General features: G+C 32.3%; 1 protein-coding gene across 3 annotated transcripts in view; it reads left to right on the forward strand.

Moving 5' to 3' along the window:
* The window catches only part of LOC129980926 (T-cell activation inhibitor, mitochondrial-like), a 181,393-nt gene that overhangs the window by 129,700 nt on the left and 32,722 nt on the right, over positions 1-18,971 (forward strand). The window contains exons 1-2 of one of the 3 annotated variants that reach the window (XM_056091417.1): positions 4,241-4,354; positions 18,545-18,680. In XM_056091417.1, coding sequence (XP_055947392.1) covers positions 4,332-4,354; positions 18,545-18,680 — 159 coding nt within the window. In that variant the 5' untranslated portion in view covers positions 4,241-4,331. Of the gene's footprint in view, positions 1-4,240; positions 4,355-4,391; positions 4,551-18,544; positions 18,681-18,971 lie in introns of those variants that run through there. The other 2 variants (XM_056091418.1, XM_056091419.1) reach the window with 2 other exon arrangements.

An 18,971-nucleotide genomic window follows, 5' to 3' on the forward strand; every position in this document is an offset into this window, starting at 1 on the left:
CCAAATACCGAATGTATGATATTTTTAACTTCAATGGGCCTCAGATTCATTTCTTTAATTGTTTTCTCTAATAAGTACGATCGCTGCGAACCACTGTCAATAAGAGCTCGTACTCTGCGTGTTTTTCCTTCTGCTTTAATATTAACTTGCAATGTTTGAAGGAGAACTTCTTCAGCAGCACACTGATTGGATAAATTGACATTTAGATTCTCTTCCACCTCAGGTGTTTTGACTTTTGGTTTGTTTGTTGGCAGATCTGGACACATCAAAGTCCAATGCCTCTTATTACAAAGCAGGCACTGTACATTTGACTTGCAAATTCTTGACCTATGGCCAGGCTTTAAACAAGTGAAGCAGCATTTTTTATTTTTCAAAATCTTTTGTTTCTTTTCAAAATCAAATTTTTTGGCATAGTAACATTCTTTGCTTTCGTGAGGTTTTTCACAAAAAACGCAGATGGTATTATGTTTTCTTTTTTCTGTACCTCCTGAAAACAAATCTGTAGCAGTAGCCACAGAATCAGAATTCCTCTCATTACACACCTTAGGTGCAAATCCTGATTTCGCTAAGCGAATTCTTTCCTCACCTTCTATTTCTGTTTTCAGAAAGAGTAATAGGTTTTTCAGTTTTTCTGAATAAGCATTGCTTTCCGGGTCATGATTTGCTATTATAATTGGATTACGCAGCCATACCCTGAAAATATCTTCAGGTATGCAGGATTCCACCAGGGGGAAAAGCATTGCTGAATACTTGTCTGATGTTAAACCAATTGATTCTAGAGCTCTTAAGTAAGTTTCTAATTTATCATAAATTTGCGACGTGCTTAATTTCCTTTTAGCTTCTGAAGCATTTATTATAACTAATTTTAGTAGCTCACGAACGTAGTATTCAATAAGCAACTCATCCTTTCCGAAACGCGATTTTAAACTTTCTATTGCCTTGCAATAATTCGCATTTGTTGGAGGATAACTATCTATAATTTCCCGAGCTCTAGTTCCTTCACTTACACATTGGATCAAATATTGAAATTTGTCTTCATTCTCTAATTTATCATCATCATGAATACGCTTAAATTGACTCCAGAAAGCCAGCCAATTCTTAATTTCACCGTTAAATTTAACGAGTTCTATTTTAGGTAACTTAAGTTTTCGTTTAATTCTAGGAGAAACAGAACCAACGCTTTCCTTTTCAGCGTAAGAAAGTTTAGTCAAATATATGTCCACATTTACTTTCGCTTCAATCATTTTTGTGCTGTATTCTTCGATTTTCATATACTCCTCTTCATACTTTTCGGTATCCGAATTTTCCAGAAGAAAACTACATATTTCATTATCTAATTTGGCCAAATCCGAATAAATTCGTTCCAAATTGCCGAAAAGTGATTTAATTTCTTTTTCCTGAGGTTCATCGACCTTTAATCTTTCAATTAGCACATTATACGTTTTCGTAAAGTTAGATCTAATAGGTGATCGCTTCTTAACGGACATCTCCATTTTCATTTCACTACTTAATTCTTATTGCAAATAAAAACAGACGTACCGTATTTTTAGCAATCACGTCCGGGTTCACCACAATGTTGAGACTCTACCTGAATTTCATTTCATTCAGTCGTTTCTCCGCTAATAAGATTCAAAGATGTGGGATCGTAATGTGAAATAATCCACTCGTTATTAATCTGACTCCATTTTATTATCTATCTAAATTACAATTCTATTTACATGCTATATTTATATTTAGTTGCCATATACAAAAACATACATTGGTTTCGCGCGCAGTTAATTCTGATTTTAGAGTTGTAAAAGCAAGTTATAGCTCTAGTATGATTAAAGTTAAAATTAGTTTTTAGCCAAAGGCGCTCGTAACAGTAATTTTCATTTTCATGAATGATGATGTTAATTTAGATTTGCATACTTCTCTTATTCACTTCAGTTTGGTTGAACTTTAAAATGAAAATTTTGTAAGTTTTTAAAGGAAAAATTATATCAAACTAGTTTTGTAGAGTATGAGATATTCCGATTAAAATACTGTATATAAATATTTAAATGAAAAAAGTTATAAAAGTAAATGCGCGACTCGAATCCACGACCCTTAACAAACCTTCTTTCATGCTGCTTTGACCACCATATTGACATCCCTCTTGAGAAAATTAAATGTACTTATTCTTATAATTATAATCCGAAAAAACAATGTCATCCTATGACGACAATTTATAGTCTATTTAAATGTGACTAAGAGACCATTCAGTTGCAAGGGTGTTTTCAAACCAAATTTACACGCTTAAAGAAGAAAAATATTCAAAAACAGGGTTGTATATTTCGAGAATTTTCACTTAAATTATTAAATATAATAATACCGAGAAGGAAAACTTAAAAGAAAGAAAATGACATTCCCGACTCGAATCGACAACCCTCAAGCCTACTTCCTCCAGATTGCTCTGACAACAATACTGTCGTCTCCTCTCAATCAAGAGAAAGTTAATTATACTTATTATAATATAATTGCAATACGCACAGTAAAGATAAATTCGAACGAAGGAACAATGTGATCCTAAGGCGAAATTACATATTTTATTTAAGTAAGGATTCAGCGACGATTCAGTGGCAAGGTCATTTTAATATCAATATTATTCACTTAATGAAGAAAAATATACAATAAAATGTTGTATAGTTTGATAATTTTTGATTAAATTATTATATATAGAAATATCGAGAAAGAAACGAAAAACGCACCCTTAACCCTCCTTCATTCAAGTTTCTACAAGATCTATACTGTCTTTCCCGTTCACTAAAGAGAAAGTTAAATATATTTATTCTAAGGTAATTACATACGAACAATTTAGAGAAACTCGAATGAAGTCACAATGTAATCCTATGAGGAAAATACATATTTTATTTCAGAGGGATTCAATAAAGATTAATTGGCAAAGTCATTTTCATATCAAAATTACACACTTAAAGAAGAAAAATATTCGAAAATAAGTTTATAGAATCTTCGATTCATAGAATATTTAATTAAATTATTAAGTATATATACATAAAAAGGACATAACTCGAACCGGCGACACTCAACCCTCCTCGAACCCCATAATAGCTTCATCCACGTTGTACTGTGCACTCCTCATACTCAAGAGAATATTAAATGTACTGATTCTAATATAATTACAATGCGAACAGTATAAAGAAGCTCGAATGAAGGCACAATGCAATCCTATGGCGAAATTTTATATTTTATTTGAATAAGGATTCGGCGACGATTCAGTGGCAAAGTCACTTTCATATTAAAATCTTTCACTTAATGACGAGAAATATTCAAAAAAGGTTATATAGAATTTTTAACTAAATTATTAAATATAATAATATAAACAAACTAACAAATATATAAAAAACGGACCACTATTCTGTCTTACCCGATAACTCAAGAAAAAGTTAAGTTTAATTATCCTATTATAATTTATAATTCGAACAGTAAAGAGAAGTTCAATCAATCATAATCCTACATCGAAAATACGTATTTTATTTAAATAAGGATTCGGTCAAGATTAAATGGCAAGATCGTTTTCATATCAAATTTACTCATTTAAAGAAGAACAATATTCAAAAATAGAGTTGTAAAATCTGAGAATATTCGATTTAATTATTAAATATAATAATATCAAAACTAAAAAAAGAAAAAGAAATACGCGAGTCGAACAGACAACCCTCAACCGTCCTTCATTCATGTTGCTCTGTCAACTACACTGCTCATTTAAGAGAAAGTTAAATATACTTATTCTAAGAAAATTACAATCCGAACAGAAAAGAGAAACTCGACTTTGGATAATACTTTGCGAAAATACATATTTTATTTAAATAAATCCCTCCCCGCGAAGAAACTTATTGAGAAAAAAATATGGCGGTAGATTGCACAAGACTATGACTCTCAGGACCCGTGTTTCATGTCAAGACTCGAAGCTTGTTCCTTTTTTGTTCCTGCCTGAAAATACACACACTTGACTCGTCTATCTCTTCTCACTGGCTTGCAGTATCGAATCTGCAACAAGACATTCTCTTTTCTCATTATTTTATTCGATGGCTAGGACTGAATTTGATTTGTAAGACCGACTCCAATTATTTGGTTCCGAAGTCGTTCTGTCGGAGCGGTTGACAAGTCGGTTCCGGAAACTCAGGCTCCGCTTGCGGTATTGGAATGCGTTCATTCTGAATCTGAATTGAACGACACATCTTATTATCAACCATGTGTTCTGGGATGGAAGTCGGTGACGTCTTGTTAACAACAGCAAAAGTTTGTTATTAAAGAACAAAATTATTTACGTCTTTTACTTTAAGAATTGCATGGCCAGATTATTAAAAATTAAGTAAGTGTTGTCGGAATGTGCTTATGCACCTACTACATATTTATTTTATAATTCGGAATTGCGAAAGAGAAAAAGAAACTATGAATTATTTGTTTATAAAGTATTATTGGAGGGCAAACATATCCATTAAACATTTACAGTTGAATAACAACAACGAAGAATATTTTGAAATTATATAATATTGCTGATTTTCAACGTATGTTATTATATGATTTTCAATGTATTTTCTTTATATTTATTCGTCATTTGATGTTCTTGTATGAATGATAGTTGCTGTCTAACATGTAATTTAATATACATTTCTAATCGGATGAAATCTAAAGACAGGCATGTTCTTATTATAAAATTGGTTTAATCTTTTATAGCATAATATTCGAAATTAAAACTTCATTTTTTTAAAGATTGTTTTCTACATTGATATTCCCAAAAATTATTCTCTAAAAAATTGTTGAGAGTGTATTATTTTAGTATTGCTTAGGATATAGAAATTTAACACATATTAATTTTTGTATCAGTGAGAAAACTCTATATAAAATTCTCAAGTTGGGAAATTTTATGTAGTACTAGAAATAGTCAGTTAAAAAAGGAATCATCAGGATAAGGAATTTCAGAGCTATTTCTTTTTTTAATATTCTGAGTGACAGGCTAGTATATATTGAATCTTCTGATGTTGATCAAATGTCCTTATGTAATTGTGCCATGGAAAAATAGAGTTCGAAATACTTAGCTCAGTGTTATTCTCATAATTTGGCCATATTTCTAAACAACAAGATCTATGTCAGAAAATTATTTTGATAATGTGGTATTTATTTAACTATATTAAGTTTTTATGCAGATAAATTATGTAGATTATAGTAAATTATTGCTGTCATTGTTAAAATTTCGACTGAAATTTGCTTTCCTTATTTTGTATACAATCGAGAGTTTCTTTTTTCCTCCTATGAGAAATAATTTTTTATGAAAAATCTGGCATTTGAATATAATGAAGATTTTAAATAGAATTAGGTAATTTATTCTATTTTATTACTGCTCTTCTATGTGGGTAATTTTTCTATTCATTCAATTCCTGCCATGTCACTAAATATAATTAAAACTGGTTCAAAAATGGCTTATTTTTTCTAAGATGATTGTTCTATATTTTAAAGATTTCTTATTAATATATATGTTTTATTTACTTCCTGAAAAATTTCACAATTTTTACATCATTTAAAATTTTTATCATTTATTTTTTATATTTTTATCAAGAAATGTTTATTGACCTTCTTATATCTATTGAGGAAATAGTTTCTGGTACTCTTTTATTATTGTAGCCTGTGATATTTAATTGTTAAACACCTGAAAAGTATAGTCAAGATGATAATGAAATCTCACCAAAATAAAATTTGCAATCATGCAATATATATATACATATTTATAAAATCCACGTATTAATTTTTTGTTAAGGTGAGCATGGGAAATTTATAACTGTGACCTTGCATAGTACTAAATTTATCAAGTAAGCTCAGAAGCTGCTAAAATAATAAAAAAGTATTGATTATTTTAAAATTCTTGGATGGTGTTTTAAGTTATGGTGAAACTTATGCAAAACTAACGATTGAAAGTAAGTCAAAATAATTCTTTAATTCAATATCAAATTTTTATACATGGTAAATTATATTGATTTATTTAATAAAAAATATCGAATAACAAAAATTTACTGGAATTATTATTATTAGAATTTTTTAAATCATATGAATTCAACAAATCTTACATTAAAGTTTCATACTGTACACAATGTAAAAATATAATTATATTTATTTTGATATAGTTTTTTGTAATCTTTGCTTTTAAAAAAAAAAACTATGCTGAACTTTTACTATTGTTCATTAATTAAAATACTTGTTTTTCTGGCATTTAAAACCAAATCAAATATATACTTTTTAGGAAAAAGTTTCCAATAATGCTGTAATATTTTAAACGAAATTTTGGAAATGTTATTCATTCATAACATATAGTTGTTGCTTAATGTTAATGATATTTTGTTTTCTACAAAACTTTGATTGGTTTTATAATATCTCATTGATTAAATTGATTGATATGTTTGTTCAAATAATCTTTGTGCAAAGTTAATAGAATATATATTACAATTTACATTTTTGTGGGATTTTATATATTACTACAAATTCTGCAACTAAATACATTTTAAATAGTACCTAAATACGTTTTAAATAGTATCGAGAATAATTGAACCAAAGAAATATGTAACTTTAACAGTATTAACAATATATATAATATAAAGTTGCATATATCACATAATTAAAAGAATTCTGTATATTTAAAAAGAGAGAGAGAGTGTTATATGCCCAGTCATTTGTCCAATTTCATCACTTTTTTTTATTAACATGAAATCTTATAGTCTTTAGAAATGTCATTAATGTTTATGTACATATCACCACTCTCTATTTTTGAGAGAATTTAAAAAAGCACTACTTTACTATGTATTCTGTAAGTAGGTGAAAAAAAGAATGGTGGAGTTTCCCAACCTCAACGCTATACTGATTTCATCAATTTTTGTTTCATCTGAAAGTTTATGACCCCTTAGATGGTGTTTGGCTGCTGCTCATAATACTCCATTTTCAAGAAAAAGTTTTGGAGATCTACTTCACTATAAATTCTTAATTGGAAAATACCATGAAAAATTCTCCCCCTAATTTCAATCATTGTACCAATGTCATGATTTTTTTTTTAACTTCATGTTGGAGTTCATAACTCTTAAATACATCATTAATGAACATTTACTTAATCATTTTCTATTTTTGAGAGATTTTGTAAAATACAACTTAAGACAGAGACTCGTTTGAGAAAAGATAAAGCTCCCAGGCTTAACAACTGGAACAATTTCACCACATTATAAGCATATATAACTAAAATAGTACTTTACATTTATTAGTTAGGTATAATTTTAAATGACACTTTCCTTAATTTTAGTAATATATAGTTTTTCAAAACTGGTTAACATGATGGAATTTATATTGTTAATATGGTGGACAAACAGCTGGTTATCAAAGAAAGCTAGTTATTATTTTAATTAAAAAAAATCAATTTTACATATTTTCTTATTGCCTGATTATATTCATTTTACAACCAAGCATTCTGATATCAATTGATTTTATTATCAATTTTCTATAATCATTGTATTTATATGAAACAATTCTGAATCTTTTTGTGATTGGTTTCTACTTGTCATCCCTTTTATATTGTGATTTCAAAAAGTTATCCTAAAACTTTAGCCTTAATTAATTTTGTAGTTGGTAAAAGTAGGAGAAGTAATATTTTTGAATGAAATTACAAAACATTTTAAATTTCATTTTGTTGAAAAACTTTCTTATGCTGCTAGAATGTTTTGCACTAATGCAATTGATAGTTTATATATTTGAATTAACAAAGCAATGATAGCAATAATGTGCATATCAGCAGTTTTCAATTTATTTCACTTTTTCATAATTCCATCAGAATGACAAAATAATAATTTACTATTTGAACAAATATTTGATCATGTATCAACAAATGTGTTTGTCCATATAATTTGGCTATAATTTAATGATCAACCTTTACTTTTAATTTATTGAAATCCAATGTTCTACTTAGAGGAAAGTTGCGTTTCAATTCTTAAACTTAATAAAATGCTTTTTTTTTTTTTGCTTTATTGAACAAGTTATTACATGTTCCCAGTTCTTATGATTTTTGCTCTTTTTCTGTATTTGAAATTTTTTATGTGTAAGTCATTGTTGTTAAAATTTTTTGATACATTATTTTGTATTAAATATAAAATGTTATAATAATCTGTCAGAAATATAATTATACTGGAGCTCCATTACTAACCAAGAAAATAAAATATTCAATAACAACACTTAAAATGTGAATTTCTGATTTTTAAAAAGTATTAACATTAAAATATTAAAATGGTGTGTTTGTGAAGATATATATTAAATTATTTCTGACAAAAATAATTTGAAACTTTTGTAATACATGTATGTAGCATAATTTTGGAAGATGCATGGCTGAAAGAAGACACTTTTGGAATAAACTTAAATTTATTTTTTCATGGGGAAGATAAATTAAAGTTGGATTGTATATGACAAAGAGTGATTTTAAGAAAATTATTTCCCTTTGGGCGTTGGATATTTTTAGCCCTTTTCTCGGTGTATGGGAAGTCAAAACACATTAATTTTTTAGAGTGCATGTTAGAAATAATTAAATAAAAGTAGTGGGCTTTCAATCAGGAAATAAGGGAAAATTTTAGAATAAAGTAATATGGACTAATTTAAGATAAAAATTAGGAAATTATCTAGAATTTAAATTAAATTAAAAATATTACCTGTACTTTTTTTTCCTTGCCAAACTGTTCAATATTATAATTCTATTCCCTTTCATTTTCTTGAATTATTTTGACTGTCTCCTTAAGCCAAAAGGAAATATGGTGCATCCATCTACTTTTAATATATATACTCACATATATATTAAAATAGTCAAATATAATAAAAAAAAATAATTATTAACAAAGCTGTTTTTGAATTGCATACATATTTTTTTCATAGTTTTTTTTATTGAATCATATTTTAAATATCATTTATTGCAGTAAAAATTAATTACATAATGCATTTTTATGTATAATAGAATGATAATTCATATTTATTTTGAAAATTTTTAATTCTTTGCTATGAGAATGTTAAAAATAAAGCATCCATGTCTCTGGTAATTACCTAAAATCATCTCGCCAATTGGTAAAATCAATTGTCAAGAGGTGTTGCATACATTATTAACTTTTCTAAAATGGTTAATTAACAAAATAAAATTAATATTATATTGCACATATACTGAAAATTTTTCAATTTTCTTCTGTATTTTTTTCTTACTAACAGATTTATATGCTTTTAGATGGTTCTCCTTGAGAAAAAAACGCGCACAATAAAAAAATTTTGCAAAAATATGACAAAAAGATATGAATTCCCTTTATTTTTATTTTATTTAAATTTAATTGGTCTCATGTTTACTGTTCTAACATAAAATAGTTGCAACTATTTAAAATTTTGTTGGTAATATTGCTCATTTTTTTTTAAAGCATTAAAATACTATTTGAAGGGTTTGCCATTTGCATTAAAAACATGTTCGTGGTAAAGTGATTGCGTAATATTGTTCCATTCTGCTGGACAAGAAAAGCATTATTGTATTATCCAAAGGCAGATGAAAGACTAGGCACACCAGATATGTCACAGGAACCCTCAAATGGAATTATCGTTTATATACCGGGTGATCCAAAAGTCTGGAACAAGTTTAAAAATTTATAATTCGAAAATGAATAAAGATAAAATGATGCAATTTGCACCAAATAAATGGTAAAAAAAAAAAAGAACATATTTTGTATGATGCAATAAAAAAAAATTTCTGTTTTCCCCTAACAGATAGCGCTGTAGTGTTACTGATATCGGATGATGGAAGGAGACTATGATATTAGAAATTTTTATTTGACCAACAGATTGCTTACTCAAATAACAAGTCGCTGAATTTTACAACTGTTCAATGTGCTGTCCGTCATTCAGCAGCACAGCTGTCAGACGAGGAACAATACAGTTAACAGCATTCAACAATATTTCCTTCGGTATTGCGGACACATGTTAGTGGATGGGATCTTTCAAATTTTTCAATGTTTGTGGTTTGTCGCGGTATACCCTGGATTTCAAGTAACCCCATAGTCAAAAGTCACAAGGTGTCAGATCGGGAGATCTTGGGGACCATACGTTTTGAAAATTTCGACTGATAATGCGATCCTTCCCAAATTTTAAGCGTAGCAGTCGTTGCACTGGCACAAAGATATGCGGCGGTGCTCCATCTTGCATAAAGATGACTGTCTGTAGTGCCTGACTCGTTTGCAATTCTGGAATAATCTTGTTCTGAAACAATGCTGCATATCGCTAACCAGTGACAGAAATTGTTTTCAAACCCGTCTCGGTGACTTCCCCGAAAAAAAAAAAAAAAAAAAAAAAGAGCCGATTAAAAAATTAGCGTTGTATCCACACCAGACGGTCACTTTTGGCTGATGCAGGGGTTCTTCAACAAATGCATGTGGGTTTTCTGTGCTCCACGACAATTATGTTTGTTAACACTGCCATGCAGTGTGAAATGCGCTTCATTTGTCCAAAGCACAGTGTGTAGCCAGTCGTGCTGTTGTTCCATTTTAACGAATACCCAATTCGCAAAATCTCGTCGCTGGATGAAATCGCCAGGTTTCAGTTCTTGATTGTAGTGCAGCTTGTACGGATATCCTTTCAGTGTTATTCGCAGTGCTCTCCTGACAGATCCTTAAGACAAGCCTGTCTTCCTTGAAACTTCTCGAGCTCTACATTCCAGTGTGCAGAAACGGCTGACATCGATTGCTTACTTTGTTCGACTGTCGGGACAACAATAACAGATGCTGTAGGTTGGCCACTTCTCGGACGTGAAGCCAAAGAATCTATCGTTTTAAATTTCTGCATCATTTTGGTCAATGCAGAGCATGTCATTGGTCCTTTACCATCTCGTATACCTTTCAAGCTACGATATACTGGCAATGCCTGACTGGAACTTTCTTCATTTTTGTAAAAGAGTTTAACTAATACGGCTTTCTCCACCAAGGATAACATTTCAATGCCTTTAATTTCGACTAGCTCGTTTACTGATGATTCACCGGAGCACCCGCCTTGCGAAGCAAGGCTATCTCCATGATCCTGACGACGTAACTTCCTGGCGTCGTTAATGCCCTGAACTGTGAGCAGCGACTAGATTATGGTGAGAGATTAAAGGAGTGTCCGCTCCCTAAAGAAGCTAACTCCTATAATGGCGATGACTGATGAAGGCTTGGCTTTTAGGGAATGACATGAACTTTTGATAGAGGTGCGGACCGAAGGACCGACCTCTCTTCATGGCAGATGGAAAATGAGGCCACAGCTGGTAAAGTGCGAAGGCCGGAGGAGTAGGTGCGATGGCGACCAATCAGGAATGACTAGTAGGAGACGTGTGGGAGAGGGTGAAGTTGGCTGGGTCTTCGCAGTTTTCGGTGCCTGGTGGTGGATAAACTATTGTTTGAAGGGGACGAATCAGGAGCTTGCAATTGGTCGGTGGGCGGGTGAGTTGGGACTTAGTCAAGGAGAGCATTGAGAAGAATAAGTTTTTTTTCATCTTTAGACTTATACTCTGTTTCACCCTAACTTGGCAGTATTGTAAAAGGTAGAAAATGTGACGCTCCGCGTTGAGAAAGAGTTCCCCATCAATTCCGACTTTAAAATAGTTAAAATGCGTAGAAATTTATCAAATAATATCATAAATTACAGAAATCTTTTTTTTATCAGTATGTATTTAAAATTATTCTCAAGTTACAAGTGCCTATCTGTTAAGTAGTTTGTAAATAAAGCGAACGAATAAAGCTAAAAGATTGACATAATGAATTCCACTTTGGCTAGAACCGGTCTTCAAGGTTAAATATTTGGCGCGTTTTTCTTTTACGTCTCCGCCAACTTAGTTTCATTCAGTTCGCAACTGTTATAATCTTTCGTACTTTTTTATTCTCGCTTTTTTACCAGCTGATATTTTTGATACTATTAATCACATTAGTAGTTATTAGTTTTGATTGTTGAATATTTATTCGATTCGTTATTTTTATTCACTTCTAAAATGTCTGAAAAAGAGAAAGTGTTATCACCGACTACGCTGTGCACACCTTCAAGACGAGTGAAACCAACAAAAAGGGCAGCATGCAGAAACATATTAAACGTCTATTCTCGACTCCGAGAAAACCCTCAAGATTCTATCAATCAAATCGTCGATAAAGTTTCGCACCTTACAGGTGTTTCGCAATGAACAATTTTCCTTTTGAAAAAAGAAATAAAGGCATCCAGTTCTTTAAGTACCCCTGGAAAGAAATGATCAGGCTCAGTAGGTAAACATTCAGGTCTTGTAAAATAGGATGATTTTACATTATCCTGTATTTGACGAAAAATCCATGCATATTTTCGTAGAAATGAGATCCCAACATTAGATAAAGTTTTAAAAGATGTGAACGATTATACAGATATCTTTTCGAAAAACATTAGCCGAACTACGCTTTACCGAATATTGAAAGATTTAGGGTTTTCTTTTGAGAAACGATGAAACGAAATGAAATAACATTAATGTTTTATTAAAATAATGTATCGATAATGTTGAAAAAATAATGAAAATAAGGAAACAATTAATTCTGCGATAAAGTGATAATATAATAAAGTAAATAAATATTTACTATTTGGCGAAAAATTTGCGAGATAAAGTTTCGCCAGCGATCTACATTTCTAGTAACTTTGTACTTTAAAGTAACCCAGTTCCCCTGACAGTGACTGTGATTCGGCATGCCTAGAATATACACTACTGCCAAGTTAGGGTGAAACAGAGTATAGTTTCTTTTAATTTTGTTGCTGCGGTTAGGAGTCCGGGGAATTCTTGTAGTAGTTTTTTTAATTTCTTTGAAAGCTTCTATTATTCATTTCAGAGATGTTGGTCTGTGGGTGAGGTAAATTCAGCTGACTGTTGCTGGTGTTGGGGCCTCTGTCTTGAAATAGGTGGGTTCTGGGTTGATTTCTGGGTACTATTTCTGTTTTCTAAGGGGATCAGCATATGTTCTTCTATATCCTGAGGCTGTTGTTGGATAGGCAGGGCATCCTTTCCAGGAAGCCAGGTGTCCGGATCTGTTACAGTTGATACAAACAGGCTCAGGGATTTTTTTCTTTCTGTAGGCATTCTGCAGTTGTGTAGTTCCCATTGCATTTAATACAGCGAGGATTGCATCTGCAATTCCTTGCACTGTGATGAAATCCTGCACATCTGTAACACATTGTGGCTTTGGTAGGCTTTCTGTAGGTTTCAGTTTTTATTCTGGTGTATTAAAAATGAGCAATGTTGTATGTGTTTTTGTAATTCGCCGTTTTCTTGACTTCCACAAGGAAAATTGGCTAGAAGGTCTTGTTTCTATAATTTTTAAGTTAGGAAATGCGTCCTCTTTTGAATTTCAGTGCTTCGATTTCCTGTTTTAAGATGGGCAGTCCTGTAGATGGGCAATCCCTTAATTATGATTTTGATGGGCCTCTCTGTGGGGTCTTCAGAGATCACTTATTCGAGCTTCTTATTGTTGAGGAATTCCAAGATTCCCAATCTTTCTTCATCGGTGCCGGGGGTGATTTTAATGAAACCATTCGTGTAGCTATTGTCTGTGCATGGGTATTCTTTGTTGATTTCTTGTAGCATTAAGTTGTATCCTTCAGTAAGTTTCAGATGAATAGGGGGAATTTCTTTTCTTGGTTGTGGGGTCGCTTCTACAAGTATTTGGAATTTATTGCTGGTTGTTTATTCCGGATTATCTATGGAGTTTTTTCTTTTTACAGTGTGTCTTTTATCAACAGGAAGGAATGGCTGGTCAGTTTCCATATCTTCGTTTTTGGTTAAATGCTTTTGGCATCCTTTTATTCGGCAGGGCATAAAAAATTGGAATACCATTTCACGTTTTTCAATCTTGTCTTTCAGTTCATTTGCTTTAAGGTCATCTAAATATTGGATGGCGTTTTCTTGGTTGTTATTGCTCATTTGTTATAGCGTGTCGTTGAATGTTTTAAGGATTTCTCTATGGTTTTTTATTCTTTCTTGGCAGGATACAAGGTGTGTGAAGATATCCAGGCTATTTTCTGTATGTGTACAACATTTTGGGAGGAGGCAGGGACCAAGCTCCTTCAATCTTTCAGTAGCTTCGTCACGTCTTTTCTGGTAAATTTGTACGTTTGTGATGTATCTATTTCGGGATATAGGGTCGGTTTCCCTTTCAATGGATTGGTTGATGAAATGTAAAATGGTGTTGGCCATTTCCACCTGATTTTTGGCTTTTACTATCTCTTCGCATCTAATAAGAAGGATAGTGTGAAGTTCACATCTGAATTTGCTTGTAATAGAGGCATTGCTTGAGACTTCGCTCGAGAGGTCGCTCTCGCTGCGTCCCCCCCTTCCATGGCTGGAGATAATGAATTCGTTCTTTTTATACTACTTTTGCTGCTTGCGTAATCCGATATCAGTGACCCTACAATGGAAAGTGGAAAACAGAGAGGTTTTTTTTTTATTGCATCATACAGAATCCGGTATCTTTATTCGTTTTAGAATTATTAATTTTTAAAGTTGGTCTAGACTTTTGGATCACCCGATATATATATAATATGGATTCATTATTTCCAATTTTTCTAATTTGTTACCTAGTAACCAAATGTAAAAGCTGTAGTGAATGCCTATCATAAATCGCTTATACCTATCATTTATTCCTATCATAAATCATATCAGATATCTGTAAACTACAGGCTGCGTCGAGGCTGTGTGTTACGTAATCGTCGCGTTTCGATCATTCTTCGGGTATGCTTCTAAAAAAACTATTATCTCTCCTTCTCTTCGGAATTCTGTCACGCATTGCCTCGGTAAAGCGCGTAGCAAAAATCAAATGTTTAATTTCTTTAATTAAAATGTAAATAAAACCATTTTTATAAAACGTTCCAATAATTGGTGTCACAACAAAATACATGCAACCCTAATTATGATGTGGTGACTGCGGAAATTAAAAATTTTTTCAGCTGTCATTTGAATAAGCATACTCCCGTTTTCAAAGAATTCCGACATGGATGAAGTATTAGCAGAGAAGATATCCCAATTTAATTATGCTGATCCGCAACTTTGATTTTTTATGGTTGAAGCTACATTTGAATTAGCAGTGCCAGAGCCTATAAACTGCAAGCAAAACCAGATTCAATTATTGTGTCGCACATATTCCACCTGAAGCTGTATCTATTGTTCGTGACATCATAATTAACCCTGATGAAAAGGATCCTTACCAGCAACTGAAAGCGGAGGTAATAAAGAGATGCGAGAATTGAATTCTCAAGAAATCCGAAATCTTCTCACTGACGAGCAATTAGGAGATCGGAAACCCAGCGAGCTACTTCGTTAGAATTCTTTCTTCAACAAATGCGAAGTAACGTGCAATCTATTCTAACAGCTATCACTCCTCTCACCGCTACTAAAGCTGCAGAAATGGCTGATAGAATTTTGGAAGTGACACCACCAGAGGTAAGCAAAATTTCAAGCTCTGATTCTATTGCAATTTTGAATTGTGCTAATTTCAACTCAGATTTTATTGAGGCAATTAGAGCACTTCGAAAAGAAGTTGCGTCTTTACGCAGATCAAGAAGCGTCTCTCGGCGACGCAATCATTTTTGCTTTCGAAAGCGCGGCTCTTCTGCGCCCAAGGACATCTGCTAGTATCATGAAAAGTTCCAAAACAAGGCCAAGAAGTGTGTTAAACCGTGCTCCTTCTAGGAAAATGTCGACGGGCAGACTTAGAGGCGACTAACCTCCTACCCGCTGAAATCTGAGCAGCTTCCTAAAGCTGCTCAGATTTTAGATCCTTTGAATAAATTCTTAGAAGGTCTCAAAAATAAAAAGAAATCCTCTCGTCCTTCTAAAAAGCCAGAAAATCCACTTCAATCGTCTGAAGAAGCAGATAAAGCATTTACTTTGGCCAAGCAGGCACTTGCTAATGCTACCTTATTAAAATACCCCATTCCTGGTGCAGAATTAAGTCTTTGGTCGGATACATTAAATGTAGCAATTGGTAGCTCTTTGATGCAATTGTGAATTATAAATGAGAACCAAATACCTTTTTGTCAATGAGACTCAATAAAAGTCAGAGAAACTAGTCTACATATGATAGGGAATTGTATGCTATTTATGCATCGATAAAAAAAATTCCATCATATGCTTCATGGTCGAAATTTCTCAATTTATACGGACCAGAAACCCTTAATTTTTGCATTCAAACATAAACCTGAAAAATGTACGCCACGTCAGCTCAGTCATTTAGATTACATATCACAGTTTTCAACTAACATTCGTCATGTAAACGGAAGAGATGATATAATTGCTGATGCCCTTTCACGAATAGAAATCGATTCAATCACAACTCCATCAAAATTGGACTATAAAAGAATTGCTGAAGAGCAATTGAATGACCCTGAGTTGCAGCATCTTTAAATCTAAACAAATCTTTAAAATTACAAAAACATTATTTTCCCCTGGAAGATATCTGTCTAATTTGTTATATGTCTCAAGCCCAACCCATACCTTTTATTCCAAAGGCATTTCGACAAATAATTTTTGAAAATGTCCATTTTTTTTTATCTCATCCTGACACATCAGCTACCTCAAATTTAATTTCCAAACGTTTCATATGGCCGAAAACGAAATCGGATATAAGAGATCGAGTTCGTGCATGTGTCAAATGCCAACGTGCTAAGGTTTTTCAGCACACCAAAGCTCCTCTTAGCACCTTTGCCAAACCGGATGCTCAATTCTCTCACATTCATCTCGATTTCATAGAACCCCTTCCCATTTCTGAAGGCTATCAATGTTGTCTGACGATTATAGATAGATTCACCAGATGGTCTGAGGTGATTCCAACAATTAATATGTCAGCCGAGACCATTGCACGAGCATTTGTGCATGGTTGGGTATCTAGATTTGGAACACCAATAACAATCACTACAGACCAAGGTCGACATTTTGAATCCACACTTTTTCGTGAACTCGCGAATATTTTAGGTAGTCACAGAATATATTCAGCTGCATACCATCCACAGTCCACAAATGGTATGATAGAAAGACTACATAGACATCTTAAAAGTTCTCTTATGGCTCACGAAAATATAAAATGGACAGAAACTTTGCCTGTAGTTTTGCTAGATTTGCGTATTGCTATTAAAAAAAGATATTAATGCCACTAGTTCTCAACTCGTATATGGTACTATAATGCGTTTACCATCTGATCTTTTAAGTGATGATTCTATTGTGAATGCAACTGTAACATCCACTTATGTGACAAATTTAGTTTCAATAATGAAAAAACTAAATCCAACAAATCCTATTTTTCATGGAAATTCTAAATTTTTCGTAAATCCATCCTTAACTTCATGCAGTCACATATTCCTTAAAAATGTTAGAGTTCGACCACCATTAACTCCTCCTTATTCTGAACTTCACTTGGCCAAATCTCGAACAAACAAAATTTTTGTAATTCATATAAGTGATAAAAATGTTACTGTCACGATAGACAGAGGCAAATATGCCTATGAAATTTCGGAAACGCCCCGAAAAATAGCTTTGCTAAACGATAAAATGCAACAAAATGATAATTCTAAAAATATAAAAATAACCAGTAATGGCAGAGTTGTTCATTTTCCTAAAGGAGGAAATTTAAAACATTTTTATATTTTATTATTCTTGTTCAATATATTGTTATTCATTTTTCTATTATATTGTAATGATTCTTACGATTGCATTTACTTCCAAGTAATTTTCGTTCTCTTCGTCACTGGGGGAATACTTTGTAGTGAATGCCTATCATAAATTATTTATACCTATCATAAATCATATCAGATATATGTAAACTACAGGTTCCGTCGAAGCTGTGTGTGACGTAATTTCCGCGCCGCGATCATCATCCGGGTATGCTTCGAAAAAAACTATTATCTCATCTTCTCTTCGGAATGCTGTCACACATTGCCTCGGTGAAGCGCGTTGCAAAAATCAAATGTTTAATTTCTTTAGTTAAAATGTAAATAAAACTATTTTTATAAAACGTCCCAATAATTGGAGTCACAACAAAATACACGCAACCCTAATTACGACAAAGCCTTATTCAGGTGGACTGGTGTTCAGACAATTCCATATGTGCAAATATTTCTTGGACTGAGGCAAAGACTATTCCCAATCAAGAAAACATTTTCTTACAAAAATGTTATAACCAAGTAGTTAAATTCATTTAATATATTACTTTACTGTTTGCACAATGCTTGATTGTGAATGTTTTGTAATTTTTTTGCAATTAGCTGATAGAACTTGTATCTCATCATCTCATTTTTTTTCTCTGAAATATACTTTATAATTAAATATTACATGAAAGTCTCGTAAATGAAGATTCTCATCCTAATATATCTGTATTCATAGTTTCAAAGTAATATTCCAAAATGTTTAAAAATTCATTTTAAGCATAAACGTAATTTAAGAAGTCTAGCAGTATGGCATGCTGTGTGTCGTAAAATATACCATTCCTTTTCTCATTAGCTTCTGGAGAACCCTGCCAGCCGTTGTTCTGTCTCGGACTTTAGTTACTCTGACTCAGCAGGAAGTTGCCACAGCACTGCGACCGCTCTACTTTGCTGTTCATCCGGATCTCTTTTATCGATTTCCCAAAGAAAAAGTAATTCTCTTTTGGTTTTCGATTAAAATTTATTCAGCCTTCTACAAGCTGTAGTACATGTAAACATACCTTTAATTGTCTTCCATCAGAAATAAAAATTCTTAATGATTTGAAATGGAAAATAAACTGCAACTAATCTAATATTTATGGTATAAATATATAATGACCCGCAACTGGAGAAGTGTGATCTGGACAGACCGCTTTTTTCATCATCCATCTCTTTGTTTGGTTCATTTGAATAGGTTTGGTTGTAACTTCCCCTTTTGCAATCTTGAATCCCCATGTATATTT

The sequence above is a fragment of the Argiope bruennichi genome, chromosome 8 (assembly GCF_947563725.1).
Source record: "Argiope bruennichi chromosome 8, qqArgBrue1.1, whole genome shotgun sequence".
Lineage (NCBI taxonomy): Eukaryota > Metazoa > Arthropoda > Arachnida > Araneae > Araneidae > Argiope > Argiope bruennichi.